The sequence below is a fragment of the Podarcis gaigeae genome, assembly GCF_964106915.1.
Source record: "Podarcis gaigeae genome assembly, chromosome: 6".
In the NCBI taxonomy this organism is placed as follows: Eukaryota; Metazoa; Chordata; class Lepidosauria; order Squamata; family Lacertidae; genus Podarcis; species Podarcis gaigeae.
Window position 1 is genome coordinate 94,308,380 of NC_139682.1, and position 21,126 is coordinate 94,329,505.

Genomic DNA, 21,126 nt, shown 5'->3' on the forward strand with positions numbered 1-21,126 from the left:
GCCCAATGAAGGAGGTGAGGACAGGTGACCCCACCGAAGTCATCCCCCCCCAAAGCAGGCTCAAAGCTTCTCAAAATCATTTTCTCAGCAGCTAAAAGGCATTAGCTAAGCATCAGAAGCATTTCGCTCTGCTGTAACCAAGGTCGCTTCTCAGGCTAGCTGACCTTGCCAAAAGGTACGTTCAACTTGCCACTTTTTCTTTCCGGGAACTGTGCCAATAGAGCAAGAGAAAAGAAAGATATCTTGGACACGATGGAAAGCAAGGCTTCTCGTCCCTCTTTCCTGGGAAGAGTCCAAAAGAGTCCCAAGACAGGAGCTTTCTGTTCATGTTCAGGGGAACTCATGGGACAGGACTCTTGAGGAGGAGGAGGAGAAAGGGGAGGGAACTGGAAGGGGAATATATGCTCTGTGCAAATGACTGTGAAGCCCTGCTTATTTTGTGAATCTTGCTCCTTCTACCACCCCGGATGGCAGAATAAAGCTTTTTCTCCGAAACTATTCCTTGAGTGTCTGTTGACTCCCATTTCCCCGTCCCGGGCGCAAAGCTCTTCTCACCCGAGGCTAAAAAGGCTACAGTAAGGGCACAGAGAGTCCACTCGTATTGCCCCTTTGTCAGGTTCCATGTGCTGGGTGTATAATTCGAAAGGATATTTTGCTCTGTAAAGGTACATTTGGCCTCAGCGACGGGAGTCCAGCAATGAATCATTAGGCAGTGCAATGGAGGAGGAAGAGGTTGAAAATGCGAGACTTACTGGCACCTGTAGCAGCAGCAGCAGCAGCAGCAGCTGGAGCGTGGCCTGCAGTGCCATCTGGTGGCCCACCTCAGAACTTCCATGCCCATCCCAGATTTAAAGCTTTAGGCATGTGTTTTACACACCCACCCACCCAATAATTCACAAGCAGGAAATACCCCAAACAGCTCTTCCCCTGAAATATACTGGGAGTCAAGAGTGGATTTCATGCTCTATATTCAGCTCATAGTAGCGAGGAATGAAAGTTTCCCCACAATATCTGCTTTAGGTACATTATTTACACAATGGGCTGCACGTGATTGGCTAATTCTGGGATTCTCCTGTAGGCCAATCAGGTTGTGGATTCACTTCCACCTGGAGCTGGATTGGGTGGCTCCTGTGGACCAATCAGACTGCTGCATGTTGGATCCTATTGTTCTAGGACCAATCAGACTGTTGCATTTTGGATCCTTTTCAACTCAGTAACATAACATCCCCACAAACCACCCCCAAATTTCCCAACATAGGAATAGTGTGAGTGGAGGCTGGGTGCACCACATTGGAGACCCCAGGCGGAGTAGTGGGGGGATCTCATCCTTTACTTCCACAGGAAAGGGGGATGAGAAGCCTTGCATTCAGCATGTCCAAGATATGTTTCTTTTCTCTTGCTCTATTGCCACAGTTCCCGGAAAGAAAAGTGGCAAGTTGAATGTACCTTTTGGCAAGGTGAGCTAACCTGAGAAGCGACCTTGGTTAGAGCAGAGCGAAATGCTTCTGATGCTTAGCTAATGCCTTTTAGCTGCTGAGAAAATGGTTTTGAAAAGCTTTGAGAAGCTTTGAGCCTGCTTTGGGGGTGGGGGTGACTTCGGGCCTAGGTGGGGTCACTTGTCCTCACCTCCTTCAGAACGACTGCTCCATCATGTAATAAAACAATTAAAGGTAAAGGTAAAGGTACCCCTGCCCGTACGGGCCAGTCTTGCCAGACTCTAGGGTTGTGTGCTCATCTCACTCTAGAGGCCGGGAGCCAGCGCTGTCCGCAGACACTTCCGGGTCACGTGGCCAGCGTGACAAGCTGCATCTGGCGAACCGGCACCAGAGCAGCACACGGAACGCCGTTTACCTTCCCGCCAGAGCGGTACCTATTTATCTACTTGCACTTTGATGTGCTTTCGAACTGCTAGGTTGGCAGGTGCTGGGACCGAACGACGGGAGCGCACCCCGCCGCAGGGATTCAAACCGCCGACCATGTGATTGGCAAGTCCTAGGCGCTGAGGTTCTACCCACAGCGCCACCTACGTCCCAATAAAACAATTACCTGCAAGTAAAAAGCTAGCTGATCAGGGGGGAAGGGTCTCTCCAGCCTCCTCCTCGCTACGCTAGTTTTTAATTTGGCTGGGAGTGTTTTCATTTATCACAAAAGTGTCCATTTACCTGCAGGCTGATCCAGGACATTCCTGTCTTCCACACCAGGATTACATGCTTAAAGGGCATGCAAATATTTCTGCTCTTGAGACACTTCCCGCTGCAGCATTTTGTTGCACCGTCCCACATGCTAATAGCAGCCTTATGCATGCAGCCAACATGGCAATTTCCATACAGAGGATGCTCTCAGCAGGCTTGGTGTTGCAGAACTACAGAAACGTTGCAAACGAACAGCCCAAGGAAGACTGATAACACACAGTGCCTGGAAAGGGAGGTGCGGAGAGGGGGAAGAGAGTGGCTCAGATCCTGAAAAGGCAGCACTCTGCACTGCAACGTTTTCTTGCAGGTTCCACTTGTTGCGTGTCGAGGTCCCCAGGTCCACCCCAATAACTCACACATCACACAGAATTTTTTTGTTTAAGATTTTTGGCAATAATTTTGGCCACAACTTTATTAAAATACAAATTTGTGAGTGGTTGCGTAGGCATTGGTTGCGACTATCTGCCCCCACCGTGGGGGACAGACTGACATTCCGCACGGTGCGAACGTCAGAATGGGGGAATACACTTGGGGGTTACGCGGAGCAGGGAACCTGCCCTCACCCCAAATGCAACCAGGAGCTCATTGCTATGGCCCGAGCCCCCTTGGCAGAGTGGACAAGCAATAGTGAGCCCCGGTATTCCTTTAACAGAATCCCTTGCAGCAGCAGCATTAGAGGGGCAGGCACAGCCAATCCATGCCCCTCAACCAACCAAACCATAAACCAATGCCTAACCGCAACCTTACAAGTTGTGACGATTTGCTACGCAGTAGGCAAAAACCAAATGGCCCCAGCCAATCAGCCAGATGGACAAAATTCCTACCAGGCCACCGCTCCAAAGCAGACGACCCCATGACAGGCATAGCAAGGTCAAAGCGAACAACCCTAATTCTAGGGAGGGAGGGACGGGCAATCCGATGCACTGGCGAAAAGAGAAAGCCCTAGCCTCGTGCAAGGAGTTTTAGTATTTCTGGCTGTCAATCAATAAAATGGCAACATTAACTTCATCCCAACAACAAGGGAAGCCCCATTCGCATCAGTGGCCAACGATCAGTTAGCCCGCCCCCAACTTTGGAGTGTCCTGGCGGCCCCCACCGCAACACGTGCTCTCCATGAAGGAGAACACACTTTCTCATGTATTTGCAGACAAGAGTGCAAAATCCATAGTTCCTACAGCGCCCGGAGATCTTCGGATCAAGAGCGGCATGCAAATTTAATCAATAAATAACAATAACATGGCAAACAACCCTCCATGGGGGGAAAAAACTTCTCTTTTTTTAAAAAAATGCATCTGGTGCAGTTGTCTCAAGACATAGCTGACATATGCACAGCTGCTTTGATGCTTGGAGCGATTAGGGGCATTAAAAACGCTTTGCAGGCGCCCAAGGAATTCATTCCTCTGTTCAGTAGCGAAGTGACCTTCTCTATATGGCGGTGCCAATGCGGCCGCCTACCGTTTCCCTTATTTCTAGTGCGCGGAACTAACGTTCCGGCGGCAAGCAAGGATCCCAGCTGGAAGGTTCCGACTAGCTGACGTGGCGGGGAATGCCTGTGGGCGTGGCTATGCTAATAAGCCAGACAGAAGCACAGCTTGTTGTCATGATTGGGGATGCAGAGCCCTAAGCAAAGACTTTGTTTTAGTGATAGGTGGTGTAAGTAAACCCTTTTTTTTTTTAAAGCATTAGCAATAAATAAAGGAAGTCATTTCAAAGAAGAAGGCAAGCAAGGGAGGGGGGGGATTTCAAAATTTGTAAAGACAGGGGAAAAAAAGCAAAATGCATGAAAGGCAACTTGTTAACGTCTTTAGGAAACTTGATCACTCTCTGGAGGTGGGCCTTTGATTCTAATAATCCTTCTTTTGTACTTTAAAGTCACTTGCAGGCTGGCTTGTGTTTTGCTTCAGCTGCATCCCAAGGAATTAAGCCTGGCAGGAATTGTGTAAAACTTTGCTCTAAAATGCTTAAATCAAGTGGGAATGTTGACTGGTAGATTTTTAAGCACAGAAAGGTCTAGCTGGGGGCAGGGTGTGTGTGTGTGTGTGTGTGTGTGTGTGTGTAAGCACCAGTTGTTTAAATAATTACATGAGTGAAGATGGAGGGGGGGAGGAAGGATGGAAACTTTTTATGTGAACCACCCTGAGACCTCTGGATATACAGTGGTGCCTCGGGTTACATACGCTTCAGGTTACATACGCTTCAGGTTACAGACTCCGCTAACCCAGAAATAGTACCTCAGGTTAAGAACTTTGCTTCAGGATGAGAACAGAAATCATGCTCCGGCAGCACGGCGGCAGTGGGAGGCCCCATTAGCTAAAGTGGTGCTTCAGGTTAAGAACAGTTTCAGGTTAAGAACGGACCTCCGGGACGAATTCAGTACTTAACCCGAGGTACCACTGTAGAGTGGTATATAAATTCAATTAATAATACAAAAAACAAACAAACTGCAAAATACAATGTGGACTACTGTCGAAAATATGTCAAGGGAGATGACTCACCAAGTCTGGTAGGGCTTACTTCCTCTGAATGGGCCACGCATGGTTCAGAGTGTGCAGTTAGTTCTGCAGCATACAATGCCTTTTCACCAGTGGCTGCTGCACATTGCTTTGGAACAGTTTTTTTCAGGGAAGGGAATCCTCCTTCTCGGAGCAGCTTACATTTCAGTACCAAAAAAGAAGTAGTCGTTTTGGGCCTTTATGCCTGCAGAAGGATGTTTGAAGATGTGAGGCAAAAGACTGTGCTGGAAAGAAAGAAAGAAAGAAAGAAAGAAAGAAAAGAAAAGAAAGATAGATGCTGGCTAAAAAGTGGAAAACGCAAGAATTACCTACGGTGGAAGAATGGCAGATGAAAATGATGGAGTTTTCGGAGCTAGCTGACCTAACCGGAAGAGTCCGCGACCAGAAGGAGGAGGAGTATCAGGAAGAATGGACAAAATTTAATGATTATTTAGTTAAATATGTTAAGTTAATTGGAAACAGCTTGCAGATACTTGATTGGCTTAGGATTTTATATAAGTTAAGTGATGAATTAATACGTTCAGTCTCAAAATGAAAAGATTTAAGGATGTTAATGTTCAAGTTAAATTTGTAAGAACTATGATTTGGAAAACCGTTAAAAGGATATGTATTGAAATTCAACCAAGGGGAAGCAAGGAAGTCACTTAACAATGTTAATAAGTGTATTTTTAATAAGGTTATAATTTATGTTTGTTTATTTGTTTATAGTTTTGTGAAAACCAATATTTTTTTTTGAAAAAAAGAAAATAAATGCTGAACATTAATGCCATCCCTATACTGGGTTTTCAAATTCTCCTGGTCCCTGGTATTTTTACAAATGGAAAACTATTTTGCCTTTTTTGTTTGTTTGTTAAGGATCCCCTCTGCCGTTTACAAACAGCCACAGGTATCTTTGTCTCTGAGCAAGCAGGCCAGGCGCCCTTTGCCCGGCTTAATCAGTGCTATGGAACTGGCCGGGACTTTGGCACAGGAAGAAGCAAGGAGCGTTGACCCAGCGCAGGCTCAGAGTTAGTGAGCCATCAAGTGATGTGGCAGGCGGACTTTGACAGCTGCCTTTGGGGACGAGGAGGACTGAGGCCGGCATTTAGAGCTGTAGCTGGTGGTCTCACTTTTAAACAGGTGTGGTGTGTCTGTGTGTTTGTGTGTGTGTGTAAACAAGCTCACGTGTTGGTGGGAATATTGTTGCTCACGCCAGAATTTATCCTGGAGCATCCCATTGAAACTCGGTTTGCTCTGCTAGGATGTGGGTGTGAAACAAAAGCAAAAACAAATTGAGTCAGTACCATTTGTGTAGGGTCAGATGTTAGGACTTGCCGCAGATGGGTTGACAAAGATGAGTAGTGCAAAATATAGGGGGCATGGGTTACTTTAAAAAATGGGCCAGCAGGGGAAGAAATACCTTTTGCTCTTACAGAACATGGCATTTAAGATTTCTTCGCAGGTGTGTTTTGAATACAGGGATGTACTAGTTGAGAGAGCAAATAAGTGTTCAATTCAGTTTTCACTTCAGTTATGAGTTTATTAGTTGGTCATATGCCAGCCACAGTTTTACAGGACTGCTGTAAGATATGCCGAAATAGTGTATGTGAAGTTTTCTGAGGACTTAGAAAAAGTGCTTTGTAATTCTTCTTGTTAAATGTTGAGATCAGTCATATTGAATGCTGTCCATTCAGTGTTCCTAGCTTGTCAGAACTCTGTGCCTAAAATGCCAACCTCTGAACAAACTCAGTGTTCAAAATAAAGCAAAGTAAAATACAATGTGTTTACATAGACCCATCTTTTGCACAAAGTCATACAATTTTAGTGCATTTATTTAGACAGCGGGTATTGAACCTGTGACCTGCCCTGCCACTGAGCTTGTCAAAGGGCTTCCTGCTTTTTACCCGGGAGCCCTTTACAGGCTACTGCCCATGTGCTCTAATGTGTGTCTGCAGAGGCATGGAAACCTTGGGATTTTATCTCATTTTAAAGACGGGCTGTTTTTGTTGTGTCACCTCTCTTACAATTATGCTTATCTTTGCAGGAAGCCGAAGCAGGTTTGGTAAGGAAATCTGAACGAAAGCAGGCCCTGCAGAGAGTCCCAGATGGACCCATGGGTCCCACCGCAGCAGCCCCAGCCACAAGGGAGACATGTTCCCCACATGGAAGGCTACGAGAGGGGCCCATGGAGGGCAGTTCCCCATAGCATTCCACCGCCTCAATCCAGGCACAGCAGTGAGTGGCTGTACCACCATGAACCCTGGGCTAGGCCTCAGCCTTGGCCAGATGCTCGAGTAGAATACCACCATGCTGCCCATCACCCAAGACTCCAGGACTATAGGAGGCCAAACTCCAGAGCAGAGTATTACGAAATTGGCTATCCCAACCGGTCATATTCAAGGTAAGACCTCTAAAGCCCTAAACGGCCTCGGCCCAGTATACTCAAAGGAGCGTCTCCACCCCCATTGTTCTGCCCGGACACAAGTCCAGCGCTGAGGGCCTTCTGGCGGTTCCCTCCCTGGGAGAAGAGCAGTTACAGGGAACCAGGCAGAGGGCCTTCTCGGTAGTGGCACCCGCCCTGTGGAACGCCCTTCCACCAGATGTGGGACTACCTGACTTTTAGAAGACATCTGAAGGCAGCCCTGTTCAGGGAAGTTTTTAATTTGTGATATTTTAATGTATTTTTAATCTTTGTTGGAAGCCGCCCAGAGTGGCTGGGGAAAACCAGCCAGATGGGTGGGGTACAAATAAATTATTATTATTATTAATTAAGACTTGAGAAAGATAACACTCAGAAGGATGGGGGACTTTGCAGAGAGATCAGCATAGCCTCTTCTTCTATATAGTCTCCTAGCCCTCTGTTTCATACAGAGGGCCTCAAACATTCATTTATTACTTCAATTCCAATGTTTTTTGTTTCTATATTAATGCAGCTGTGTGGAACTCCAAATCAGAGCATTTAATCAAAATAGTTCCAAAGGAGGAGGAGAGGGATAACTATTATTATTATTATTATTATTATTATTATTATTATTATTATAACATGGGACCCTACAGAAGTTGCTGAACTGCAGCCCCCATCATCCCTAATCACAGGCCATGCTGGGGGGGGGGGGGCGGGGCTGATAGAAGTTGGAGTCTAACAAGATCTAGAGAGCACCATGTTGGCTAACCCTGATTTAAACTATTGTTCCAGAAAACAAACAGGTCCTGAAATCACAGTTTGCTCCCAACTAGTTCTCACTAAACATAGTCTAAAACAAACCACAGTTCCCTTAATTTGGATGCTATGGGGAACCGTGGTTAGTTCAGAACTGAAATTGAAAGCTTGTGAAAGAAGAGGAGTATACAAACATTATGCTTGCTGCAGCTTGTTTACATAGCAGAAACCATGATTTCCTGCTTTTTTTCTGATTTGGGCCTATGTAACTCCTATATCACATCTACTGTTGTAGTCACACTGCTTCTTTATCCTGTAACTTGCTCCTGCTCTCATTCCTGCTCTCATTTGCCTTGTCTCCTCTCACAGTTCACCCTGGTGAATTATAGACAGGCTAGCTATTCATTGCATCAGTGAGGTAAAGTAAGTAGAACATCAAGGGATTTATTTGTGGTCTGTATTCATATTTTTCAATGATCAAATACGGAGCTGGAAATGGGAGAGAAGGGCATTTCAATTACCAAGCGGTCATTATAGCCCATTCATTACCTTCCATAGCAGTTTTTGGAACTGTTTCTGACAGCATTTCCCTCCTGATTTTTTTTATCCTCACAAATAACGAGGAATTTAGACAGTTACCCAAAGCAGCTTCCTCCATCTCCCTTTCTGCTCTCTCTCTCCTTTGGGCCACGCTTCAGGCAAGGTTATGAAGACCACCACCGGACCTTTGTGGAAGATTATGCGCATGGCGACTACCAGAGGTACCCCCAAACCTGGCAGAGTGATAGAGGTACTGCATTCTCCACAGAAACAAAACTGGTTTAAAAATACTGGATGGAACTGGGTTGAAGAGGAATTCTGGAATTCATTCTAGTGGTTTGTGCATGTGTACATATTCAAAGCCTTCCTTACGCCATGCTTGTTCTCTGCCTCTGTCTATCCTTCATGGCTCTGTGTTGTAAAACAGCTTCGTACAAACCACACACTGAAACCACATTGAATCCCCATTATTTTCCCGACCCCAGAAAATAAATTGTGTGAACCGTGGTTTACCCCTATTAACAAACTACTCTTCCTAGGATTCTTTGGAGGAACAAATGTATTTTAGATGTGCTTTAAATGTACACAGCCCAACAATTCTCTGTGGTTAGATTTACCATTGTCTCATTTGCTATGTTCAATGACCCTCCTCATTTGATAAATTCTGAATTTTTTAAAAAAAGAAAAGAAAAAAAGAAGTCCATCTCAGCAAGAATGTGATTTTTTTTTGTCTCACAGGCTCAACATTCTCAGTACTTTTTCAGAACTAGTTCTGAGCCTAAATGTCACCACATTTCGTGGGACCCATTTACAGACCATGAAAGTCCCAGATTTATTTATTTACTAATACATTTATACCTTGAGTTATGCAGGAATTTTAAGAAACCAAAAAATCAGTGCAGTTTTGAAATCGGTGGATAGAATCTAGAAGTTTTGAAAGGTTCAGCCCATTATCTTGATTTAAAATGATGTCCAACACTCTCCAAACATAGGCAAATATTCACTCCTTAATCTGAGGAACCATCATGCACAATTTGGATACAATATAGTAAGACAAGGGTTGCCAACCTTTTTGGATTAGTGGGCACATTTCAAATTTTGAGAGAGTGCTGGGGGTGCCAGTCACAAAATGGCTGCCATGTAGTGGGCATGGCATAACACAAAGTGGCTGCCACCGGGTTAGAGAGACAGCTGCTCCTGGCAACCTTATACTTACCATGGGAAATCATCTATGTTCTGCTGGTCCTGATTATGGAGATCTCTCTCTCAGAAAAAATAAATGTGGTAGCAACACCGCTCTCATTTCACAGAAATTGCTTAGAAAGTACCGGCACATTTTGCTGTATAACTTTCTTTCTAGGAGAGCTAGAGACTGGCCACATGCAAGTGGGAGGCAGAACCAGAGGATAAAGTGGGCGGGGCACGAGTGTGAATTTTACCTTTACACAGTAGGTTAGTTTCCACCCACACCCACCCTTCTCCATTCAGACAGGCAAGCAAAAGCATGATCAGAGTCCAAGGACATATTTCAATCTGGCAAAAACCACTCAAGGCGGGCGTATATCAGGGGTGGTGAGGGGAGAGAGGGCATGGCTTAGGTGTGAACTTGGGCCAGATGGAGAGGGGAAGGCCATTTTGCCCCTGCCAGGTTTCAATCTTACATAGACCTTTCTTAATCTGAAGGTAGATTTTGAGTGAGCCTTTGACTGAGCCTAACAAATTATAAATGTTCCTCCGAGCATTTGTGAGTTGATAATCCTGGTGCCTGTGGTGTAGCTGCCTGTTCTACTGTGGATTCTGGCACTTTTTCATATGGTTTTATTGGAATTGTTTTGTATTATAGTGAACAGACCTTGTATCGTTGATGAGGGGCAATATAGAAATTTTAAGAATGAACAAACATTTGTAAGTTCCGGTGTGTAAGTATGTGCACACATGTTGCCTATGTTTGTGCATTCACATGTGTAAAAACCCTCTAGTGTACATGACTTTTAATGGCCTCCTGTAATCAGATGTACTTTGTTTCTAAGCATAGCCCCTTTGACAACAAAAGGCAATCGTATCTGGTGTCTCCAAGGTAGCTTTATCAGTTTTTAAATGTTGCAGATGCCTGGAAGTAGAGCTGCTCCTTTTTATTTTCTCTGAGTATGTAGATCCAAGACAGAGAGATACCTGGGGTGAAGCTACAAATTACTGGGACCAGAACTATTACAGAGATCAACATCGGGTAGAAAGCAGCGGCTTTGCAGAGCATCACAATGGGACTCCAGTTTGGTAAGGAAATCCCATGAGCTGACCCACCCAACTGGGAAATGACTAAGATCTCCTTAATCCAGTGTCTGTGAAGGACACTCAGTGACTCTCTGCTCTTGCAGTGTGCCTGAGGGAAGCACATTTCCCCACAGGAGGCTCCTGAGACCTTTGCCAGGTGAGTATAGTCCCGGGACGCCCACTCCTCAGGCTTCTGTGTAGGTCCTGGAGAACTAGATATGTTACCCTGTTATTTGCAGCAAACCTGAAATCCAACCGCTGCAAACATTTCAATAAAGCAAAGTTAGGAGGTCATCTTTAATAGATCCGTTTTTGTTTTTCACTCGAGTAAGACCCTGGATCCCAAACAGCCTCAAAATATGCGCAAATGTGCCCTTAATGCATAACCATGCTCTCCTGTGGGGAGATGCATGAGCTCTCTGAGAGAGTGCAGCCAACAGATTTGTAAACAAAATCTCTCTCTCTCTCCCCCCTCCTTTTGCTACCCTTCTTCAATAAGGTCTAAGAGGCATGAGTCCTACGAAGACAATTACGTTTCAAAGAAAGATGGCGCCTATGATATAAATTACAGTTATGCTTTGCACCAAGGACAGATTCAGGATGAATTCCAGTGGAAGTTCCAGGAGAACACCAATGTTCCTGCGCATGAGGTGTGAGCTTTGGGGGCTTGTCCAGGGTATCCTTTCTTCTTCCCTCATCCCAGCTGGTGCTACCCGGATAGGCCTGAGAGCCTTAGAAAGCAAATGCCAGCTTTAAAGTTCTTTGTAAAGGGTGTTGAAGTTCATTTTTCCTTTGCTTTCGTCAAGACCACTGTTCCTTCTATTCCGTCTCTTCCCCGCTCCTTTTCTCCATTGTAGGTTCCATTGCCTGAGGAACCAAGCATGCTCCAAAAGTATAAGGAATCGGGCCTCAGCTCGAGTAGCTATGAGCTTAGCCAGTACATGTACGACCCCTCCAGCCTCTACGAAGCAGCTCCCTCCAAGGACTGGAGCCCCATTCAGGCAGGTAAGGTATTCCAACACCAGGAACACCTGGTGTACAGGTGACCAAGGCATTTGCCAACACCTTGAGGCTAGCATCAGGGCCACCACTGTGCATTCTTTCTTTGCGTGGATTTTTTTCATCCCTCCAATCTATATATAGGTTTTTAATCTGGTGTTGTTATTGTGCATGTTCAGCCCTTTTCTTTTCAACATTTGCATTGTAAGACACCTTGAGAGGGCTTGCCCCAAAAGGCAGGGTGGAAATACATTAAATAAATGATGCTATTTGTCTAAACATGGGAGTGTTCCCATCACCTAAAAGAGGGGTGAGGTTTGAGTTTAAAAGCGGAAGGATGGTGCAGGAGCAGATTTGGACAGAACCCTCCATCTGCCCGTGAATTACCTCCAAGTTCTTTTCTAACTGGTGTCAGAGCTCAGCTGAAGACAAAAACTATGATGGAGAAAAGCTGTGGGAAGGTTTGGCAGGAGTAGTGATCCGTACTTCTTATCCATGTACCCTTTTTGCTTGTGAAATCGCATCCTCCTGTGAGAACGAGTCAGTTCTTTGTTTAGACACATCGAACGACAGGCATCCTTCTAGCCTGGGGCTCAGAGTCTGGCAGGAGGCATGTCAAACAAACTTCAGCCAGTTACTGGATGGCCCCTGTCTTTGTGTGGTGGGGGTCCTGGCTGTGCATCTTCCCCCTTTCCTGTGGATCTAAAACAAGGAAGGTATAACCTATGGCCATCCAGATGTGGTTGAAGCACAACTCACAACATCACTGATCATCGGACGCACTGGCTTGGCATGGATGGAAGTTGTAGGAGTCCAACAAGATCTGGAGAGTGCCATATTCCACAGCCCTGATCTACAATAATGTGTGATGCAGGGGCCACACTTGCCTGTAAACACAAAAGCTCCCACCTTCCCAAATCAAAGACTGCAGCTGCCCAACATGTGTCTGAACTTGGCCAAACTCTTTTTGTCTTACCCCATCAGCTTCCTCTATGTCTTTCCTGCTTTCTATTGTTGAGTTGAGTTGAGTTCTGTTCCCTTCACTGTCACCCCCTATGACAAGGCAGCTATTCTCCCTGCCTGCTTTCAGATTTACAGTTCACTGAGCAGCTTATTTGATGTGTGTTTTAGCTGGCTTGCTTTCTTGTCAGTCTGGGATCAGCCTCTGGCCTAAGCCAATGACAAGTCACTAACGGTCCTGGTCTTGTCATTTAGCAGAAGACCTGCCAGTTCCTCTTCACCCTGTGGCACCTCTGAAGTTTCGAGTCCCTCATGTACCTGTGTGCTTTGGAGCTGGGGGGCAGCTGGTCCGAGGATGTCCTAATTACCCACCAGATGGGCAGCCTGCTCTTGTCGAAATGCACAGCTTGGAGGTAAACATTAACTTGCCCCTTGGAAGTGAGACGGATTGTTGCAAATCTGCCCTCCGTTGCTTTGACAGTTCTTTCTCCTGAGTCTTGACTTCAGTCTTTCATTCTTGCCTCACCTCTCTCCTTGTTTTATTTTGCTGTCAGTCAGCTGTGAGCCTTGTTTTAACAACTCCTTTATCTGTGTACTTAGGAATGTCTTCTTTGTGCTGGCACCTCCCAACATCAGCCTGTCCTCTGGTGTTTGCTTAAAGCATCTTCTAGATTTCCAGCTGTTTGGCAGAAACACCCAACATCCATTTCAAGGTTCATCGCAATCAGTAGAAACATTCTTTTTAAAAAGAAGGAAGCAGAGATTCTGCAGGCAGCTGGAAAAAAATTATATTGCAGACCCTATTCTGTGATCCCTTAGCCATGGGGATTCCTATGAAATAGCTACTCTAGTTATTAAGGGGTCACAAATATCATTGTTCAAATCTCTCCACCATAAATTTACTAGGTTGCCTCAGATAAGCTTCGGCTGATTTACTGTGCAGGCATCATAATATTGTTAGGGCTTGTCTACAGGGACATTTTCTATGTGTTTGTAACTGTTTTTATTTCCATAGCCCCTCGATGACACCAGTCTCCATGCTTTGCCCCTGTATATTTGGGCTTACCTGAAATGGGGATAATCTGGTAAATTGGGGGAAACTGAGCTCCAAACAACTCCCCTCGGGAGTGCGGATCATTTGTTTTGGTGTTTTGGGGCAGGTGGATCAGTTGTCACTTTCTGGTACTCCTCTTTTCAGGCCTACTACTTCTTTTTTCATTTCTTATAATAATAATAATTTATTATTTATACCCCACCCATCTGGCTGGGTTTCCCCAGCCACTCTGGGCGGCTTCCAACAAAGTATTAAAATACAGGCTGTGTTTGTAATTATTTCCTGTGTGCTTCTGAATGGAAGAATATATATTTTCCCTTTTGATCCCTCAGATTAGCATGAACCCAGAAAACTGCACAAGCCAATGGCAGCTTGCGCGCGCGCGCGCACACACACACACACACACACACACACTTCTGATCCCTCAGATATGCATAAAACCAGAAAGCTGCACAAGCAAATTTGCAGTTGCCTGATTGTGTGCCCCAGGAAGAGAGACAAGGGCAGGAAGATGTTCAAAGAGCTTACGCAACCCTAGATGCCTAAAACAAGCACAGCATAGCATACTTTCTACAACCACTTTAGCTACAGTGAGTGCAGGCAATCATGCGAATCCCACTCCCTGGCTCTTTCCTTGTTTTCCAGGTGATCCTACATGATACAGCTGAGCAGGAAGAATTGAGAGTCTTCCCAGGACCTCTAATCAGGTACATGACCTCTGAAAGAGTACAACTTTTCATTCTCTACCATAGCCCTGAGGCAGCCCTCCTCTGAAGCAAGCTGAGACGTCCCAGGCAACAGACTCTGGATGTTATTGATGGGCAGCAAAGTGGGAGTCAGGGGATCTGACTCATGGGGCACTGTGTACCAGGGTGTTCAGCTGTGCAAGCCCCACTGAAATGAATAGGAGCACACAACTCCTCCTTTGCGGCTCTTCTTTGTTTTCTTGTGACAGAAAAACTGCCCAGTGAATTGTGTTCTTTGTCAATCAGAGGAAGGGTGCTGGTTGGATTTTCTGTTTCGGGCACTAGAGTAGCCTGAAGAAAGTGTTTCATTTCTGCCATTTGGGCTGCAGGAGGCTATTTTAACATGTTGTACAGGTCACAGTGCTCTAATTATATGGGATTAGAATAAAAAGTTGAGGGTGAGGGAAGGTGGAAATAAAAGTTCTCCCCCTCCCCCAAGCAGTTATCATGGTCAATGCTCTCTTAAACTGTCATTATTATTTGATTCTTCTCACACCCGCACCTGGGCAAAAGCCAGATGGTTTGCTTATGCATTCAAATTATTGCATTGATTGCTGAGTTGTCGAGAAGGGTGCTCAGTCACTGATTTCAGGACAGATTCAGTCACGTAGCTACACATTCAGGTTGCACAGTTACAGTTGATTGGGAGGTCAACTTACCTGCAGAATTGAACTTTTTGCAGTAAGGAAAGTGACGGGGGAAAGGCCCTGGAGAGTTGTGGGATGACACTTGCTTCAGCAAGAGTGTGTGAGTGCGTTCAGTTTGGAGGGGTCACATCGAAGCCTTTGGAAATGTTATATAGCAGGGAGGGGGAATCTTGCCCCCCGGCAGCCCGCCAAACCCCCAAATCTACCCAGTCCTTGAGATCTGGGCCACCTGTGGATCTGAAAGTCCTTGCTCCCCTTTCTGCTCTTCCAGGGAGGATCTGCACAAGGTGGACGTGATGACGTTTTGTCAGCGCAGAGCAGCTGTGGCCTGTGACCTGGACTCCAGCCGAAGCAGAGATTCGGCCTTGCTTTGGAAGCTCCTCCTTCTCCTTTGCCGGCAGAACGGGGTGTGTATCTCCTACGGGGCAAATCTTTGCAGAGATAATTTAGAGAGCCCGGCTAGCATACCCCCTTGTGGAGCAAGTTTTCACCGACTTCCTCTGCTTAGACTTCACCTTTATCCCTCCCCAATCACTTTTGCAACTGATATCTGATGTCTTCCTTGGTTTGGTGTCTGTATGTGCAGTGTGGACCCAGACCTCTGGGAAGTGAGTGCAGGTTTCCATTGATTTTGGGAAGATTTCTCAATGTCTGGTGTCCTTACGTTACCCTTATTTCCCCAAAAACCCTAGAAGAAAGGGCATGGTATTTGTTCTTCCTTCTCAAGTGTTCATCTTTGAGGTCTGGGTATAATAGCAGGCAGACCCTTTGGCCTTTTCTGTTAAAACCTGAAATAAATTTGAATCATGTGCAGCATGAACTTGAAACTGTCGATCCTATGTTTTATATTCAAAATGTCAGAGGTGTTAAAATGTCCCCTTTATTTCCATTTTTTAAGGAGAGGGTTTGACATAATTGGCACCATGCAATATGCATGTCTATTTAACAATCTACCCTGCTTTTCACCGGTCAAGACCCATAAAACGTTATGCAAATAAATAAATTAAAGATGCAAGCTGTTAAGAAAAGAACGCATAGCAATTTGAGAATTTGTGTCGTGTCAGTACGCAAGTTTCAGGAGTTTGAGCTGTTTGTTGTCCAACCAGGTAAATTTGTAAAATTTGCAATGTTTGCAATTACTTCTGAATCCTGTAGCCGCTCTGCTTTGTCTTTGTCCCTTTGCAGTCCATGGTGGGCTCAGATACAGCTGAGCTGCTGATGCAGGACAGCCGGCGACGGGAAAGGTACAAAAGGCAAGAGCCAGCGGCCAACTTGATCAACCTGACGGATGAGGAGTGGCCGGTGCAAGGCTGTGGGACTCCAGATCTTCTCACGGGGGAGATTGTCCCAAGTGCCGCCACACCAGAGCAAAGAGTGGAGAAATTCACCAAACTCCTCTTTTACGGCAGGAAAAAAGTAAGCTGAAAGCTTATGTCTTCTGTGGCAAGTTTTGTGGGTTTAATGCACAGAAAATGGCCTTGAATCGCACACATACACATATCCCAGCTGCATCAAATGATTTCTCCTGTGTCTGAGCCATCACAAATTAATCACTGCAGCACAGAAGCCACTTCTGCTACAGCAACATTCACACCAGCAAAAATCAGTGCATGCCTGTTACTTTGAATGGTGGCCTACCTTACAGCGTTGCTTGTAAGTAGCATCGAAAAGCAAAGCACTATGTAAAAACTGTTAACTTTGGTTGCGCTTTGTGTACAGAATGCCCCAGGTTCTCTTCTTGGCACCTTGTACAAAGGATTTGAGGCAGCAGAGCTTGGAAAGACCATTGCTTGTGACCTCGGCCAGCCGCTGGCAGTCAAGGCAGACAATCGAATGGTCTGATGCCCAACGGCAACTTCATGATTTGTTAGTTTGTTTTGTAAATAACTCTTTTGTTAAATTTTAAGAAGCACTTATGTTTTCACATCTGCAAAAGAGCACCTGTTTAAAATTGTGCAATACAGAAATAATAAAGCAAAAAGTTATTAAATACAGAAAAACCACTCAAAGGGCACTGGTGAAAGCACATTGTACAGTTCTTATAAAGAGAAGATTAAAGCATTATATGTTGAAAAGACATATTGGTGTACATAGGAAATAGAAAGAAAGAGGGGAGGGGGCAGATACAGGATTGTCAAATATTTTTTATTGAATCATCCATAGTCTTTTGGGTGCTGGATGTGGATTTAAGTTGTGTGAATCATTTTTAACATATGTTATAAAATTGTACCACATCACAAATAATTTCTGTTTTGCTTTGCCCTTTTGCCACTCTTAATTGGTGTGTAAGATTTTCCAGTAAGGCTGTCTCCCACACTTTGTTGAAGCATGATAAAAGGTTAGGCCCAACTAAGTCTTTCCAGTGTCTGGTGATAACAGGCCCGGCTGCTTTTAGCAGATGTGACACTAGCTCTCTACAATGAGAAGGTACATCTCCGTTTTCAAATAAATTTATAAGTGCCATCTGGTTGTATTTTGGCACGGGGCCACCACAAATGCATGTGGGTACCTGTTCATTGGCATTCACCATCTTGGCAATGTACCGTATGCCAGCTTCATAATTTCATATGAAGGAGTGGACATAGAGCATTCCCGTCTTTTCCCAGTGCTTCTCTTCAACTTTCTGTCCATCATTGATGCCCCTGCCTCAGGTTGACCAATGTCTTGTCTGTGGAACTCAATGGTGGCCTCTGACCACTAAGCCAGCCCTTCTCTGCACAGTCCCTTCTACTGGCTTCTGTTTCTTAGCAATGCTGGAGTGTGGCAGAATACAGGGGAGTTTGACGGAATGTCGAGAGCTAGCTGTTTATTGGTTCTTGCAGGAAGCTCTGGATTGGGCCATGAGGAACCATCTGTGGGGCCATGCTCTTTTTCTATCAAGCAAGATGGACCTGAGGACCTATAGCTGGGTCGTGAGTGGGTATGTAGCACCCACTACCACAAAATCTCTCAGTGCACTTTTCTCAGGATTTCAGCAGGGCCGGCCCTAACATTAGGCAGAATGAGGCAGCAAATGCTGGTGTGTGCAGAAAAACTGTTGGGTCACGTTGGAGGACAGAGCTTTGTGTGCAATGAGGCCTGCGCTCTGCATCTTGTAAGCTAGCTGTTGTCCTCAGGTGTGGTGGAAAAGCAATGCAAAAGTTCAACTGTCAGTCAACTTCTGTGTGTGCGTGCGCGCATGTGCATGTATGAATGAGGGCACCACCTTGTCCGTCAATTTAGGCAACAGAATGTCTTAGACCTGCCAAGCATTTCATCGCTTGCCAAGTCTATTAAAAATGCTTTCTTCCATCTCGTTGCAGGTTCACTAGCACTCTGGCCTTCAATGACCCCCTACAAACGCTTTTCCAGCTCATGTCTGGAAGGATACCTCAGGCATCCCTGGTACTGATGTCAGCTGCCTTTTCTGCCTAAGTATCTTGTCTGCCTCTAGGATCAGCCATCTGAACCTGTCAGGGCTGGTGGTCCAGGATACACAACCCCAGGGCAGTTTAGACTAAGGAGCCAAGCCCCAGACAGCAGCTTGATAGGACCAGGTGGAAACCTCTTTGGCCCCTTGTCACCTGATCTTTGCTGAACTGGTAGCTAACTACCTACAGTAGTAGCACTCTAGCAAAGCAGAGACCAGGACAGCAGTTCTGGGTGGCTTCCAAGGTGCTGTGTGTTGCTTGTTCCTGTTTGCTAGGGTCACTGCTTTGAGACCCCTCCCGCACCCTTCAGAGCCCAGTGTCAGCTCTGGGTGAAGACCCGCTCCATCCCTAAGGGGATTTATTCCAGAGAAATTATTGGCCAGGTTTCCCCCCCCCTCCCGTGTGCTCCTCTGCTTTGCCCCTCCTGCTGCCTCTCAAAAGCAAAGGCTGCCACCTGAAGGTGCTTTAATTCCATAGTTAGGCGCTGTTATTGTTTCCCGCATGCCATTCAGTTAAGTGTCCACAAGACTCTGCTGGCGCAGAAGGCTGCTCTTATAGCGTATGAACACCAACCTCCCACCATTCACCCTTAGGAAACCTGCATTTTAGCTGTTTGGATAGATGGAATCTAGCTAATTTCCTAGATTCCATTCATTCCTCCAAACAAACTGTTAAAATGCAGGTGTCCTAAGGGTGAATGGTGGTGCGTCAGAATGTGATGTTCTGTTACGCCGTGAAGAGAAGAGGAAGCGCATGTAAGAGCTCAATGGGCAAATTTAATTCCCATCATGTGCCAAAACCTGGCAATCATACAAGGGGGATTGTTTGCTTATTGTTTATAGTTTGCATCCTGGCCAAAGCTCGTTGAGCATTTAAAAATATCATTTATGCAAAACCATCAGCTGCAAAATGCTGTTCTGTAGATCAGCCAATCAACAGCATCGAGGCGGAGCTACGGCCACCATTTCCCAGCTTCTTCCAGCCCAGGTTAGGAATCAGGTTGGCATTTTCCAGGGACGCGGGTGGCGCTGTGGGTTAAACCGCAGAGCCTAGGACTTGCCGATCAGAAGGTCGGCGGTTTGAATCCCCACGACGGGGTGAACTCCCGTTGCTCGGTCCCTGCTCCTGCCAACCTAGCAGTTTGAAAGCACGTCAAAGTGCAAGTAGATAAATAGGTACTGCTCTGGTGGGAAGGTAAACGGCATTTCTGTGTGCTGCTTTGGTTTGCCAGAAGCGGCTTAGTCATGCTGGCCACATGACCCGGAAGCTATACGCCAGCTCCCTCGGCCAATAAAGCGAGATGAGCGCCGCAACCCCAGAGTCGGCCATGTCTGGACCTAATGGTCAGGGGTCCCTTTACCTTTACCTTACCTACATTCTGATGTTGCACTTGCAGCCCCCTTCTGTGCCTGAGGAGGGGTTCCACGCCTGCATGCGCACAGTCTCATGGCCCAGTCCCAGAAGTTACCAGTCCAAGCTCCAACATTCGTGGGAGGGCGCCCTGATCCAATACGTCCGGTGCAGCATTCTGCCTGTAGACACCGCCATCTTTCTTTCCGCTGGAAAGTACAGTGTTGTCCGGGTTTTGTCGCCTCTCCCATGACAGGGCACGGTTGCACAAAAGCCCTGGTGGTCGAGATAGGGACAAACCGGGCAGGTAGGCCCAAGAACCTTATCCTAAGAGCCAGGATGCCCTGTCCCAAGGTGAAACCCTGATTCAACTTTCTGTAGCTGCCGCTTGATTGCTAGGCACGGAGAGCGGCGCAGCGTAATGCGAGGGATGACATTTTGCCATCCCTTCCTGGTTCTCTTGCTTAGGCATAGGCCTATGTGGAATAGGCAGTGGGGGCAAGTGGTTGGCTTTTGCTGCATTGCTCCTGAGCTCCCGGGGGGTGGCGCTGTCATGCACCGGCTCCACTGCCCAATTTGCCTTTGCTGCAGAGTCTAAGGGGGAGATCCAGCTGTTCTTGACAGCAAGTTTCCTGGCAGTGTTCTGAAGCTTCTGCCCTAGGCAGGTTTTCCCACCTGTCTCATGGCAGGGCCTGTCCTGCAAAAGAAAGTTCCACAGCAGCACAACATGCTGACGGCATTGCACAAAATCCTGTATCTGTTGGATGCTACTAGCATGGAGGCAGTAGCGTTGGCATATATGTTTATAGCTACAATATTCTCCCAAGGACAAAAGCCTTGGATTTGCTCCAGGACTCAAGCATTTCCTTTCTTTTCCATTCTCTGCTGTGAACTTGTGAACTGAAGCGAGGCAAATCTCCTGAAAGGCAATCTCATGTGGAAACATCTCTTCTGTTTCTTAAACGTTGAGCAAAGTTTAATGCATTTTAATGTTTCATGTATTTTGCGTCCTGATTCTTCGCTCCCTTTTCCCTCCCTCCCCTCTTCGAATGCAGTGCTGCGCCGATGAGAAATGGGGCGACTGGAGGCCACATCTGGCTGCTATCCTGTCCAACCGAGTGGGAGAGGCAGATCTGAACTCCAGAGCCATTGTCACCATGGGAGAGACGCTGGGTGAGGAAACCCACCTAGGGCCCACAATTCCAGCTCCTGTTCTTAAGCCCCGAGAGCAGCGTGGCTGCTTCCCACAGCACTCCAGCTTCATAGGAACGGAGGAATCGTGAGGAAGGGGTGGGGTCAACTAGG

At 46.3% G+C, this 21,126-nt stretch overlaps 1 protein-coding gene across 4 annotated transcripts in view; it reads left to right on the forward strand.

The window, feature by feature from the left end:
* The first annotated feature begins 3,756 nt into the window (after positions 1-3,756).
* Positions 3,757-21,126, forward strand: part of SEC16B (SEC16 homolog B, endoplasmic reticulum export factor) — a 52,475-nt gene continuing 35,105 nt past the window's right edge. For 2 of the 4 annotated variants that reach the window (XM_083743809.1, XM_083743810.1), the window contains exons 1-13: positions 3,758-3,845; positions 6,729-7,085; positions 8,543-8,634; positions 10,538-10,658; positions 11,155-11,305; positions 11,513-11,660; positions 12,873-13,027; positions 14,314-14,375; positions 15,333-15,468; positions 16,247-16,477; positions 17,884-17,981; positions 18,364-18,445; positions 20,877-20,994. In XM_083743809.1, the coding sequence (XP_083599935.1) occupies positions 6,790-7,085; positions 8,543-8,634; positions 10,538-10,658; positions 11,155-11,305; positions 11,513-11,660; positions 12,873-13,027; positions 14,314-14,375; positions 15,333-15,468; positions 16,247-16,477; positions 17,884-17,981; positions 18,364-18,445; positions 20,877-20,994 (1,690 nt within the window). In that variant the 5' untranslated portion in view covers positions 3,758-3,845; positions 6,729-6,789. Of the gene's footprint in view, positions 3,846-5,560; positions 5,825-6,728; positions 7,086-8,542; positions 8,635-10,537; positions 10,659-11,154; positions 11,306-11,512; positions 11,661-12,869; positions 13,028-14,313; positions 14,376-15,332; positions 15,469-16,246; positions 16,478-17,883; positions 17,982-18,363; positions 18,446-20,876; positions 20,995-21,126 lie in introns of all 4 variants that reach the window. The other 2 variants (XM_083743807.1, XM_083743808.1) reach the window with 2 other exon arrangements.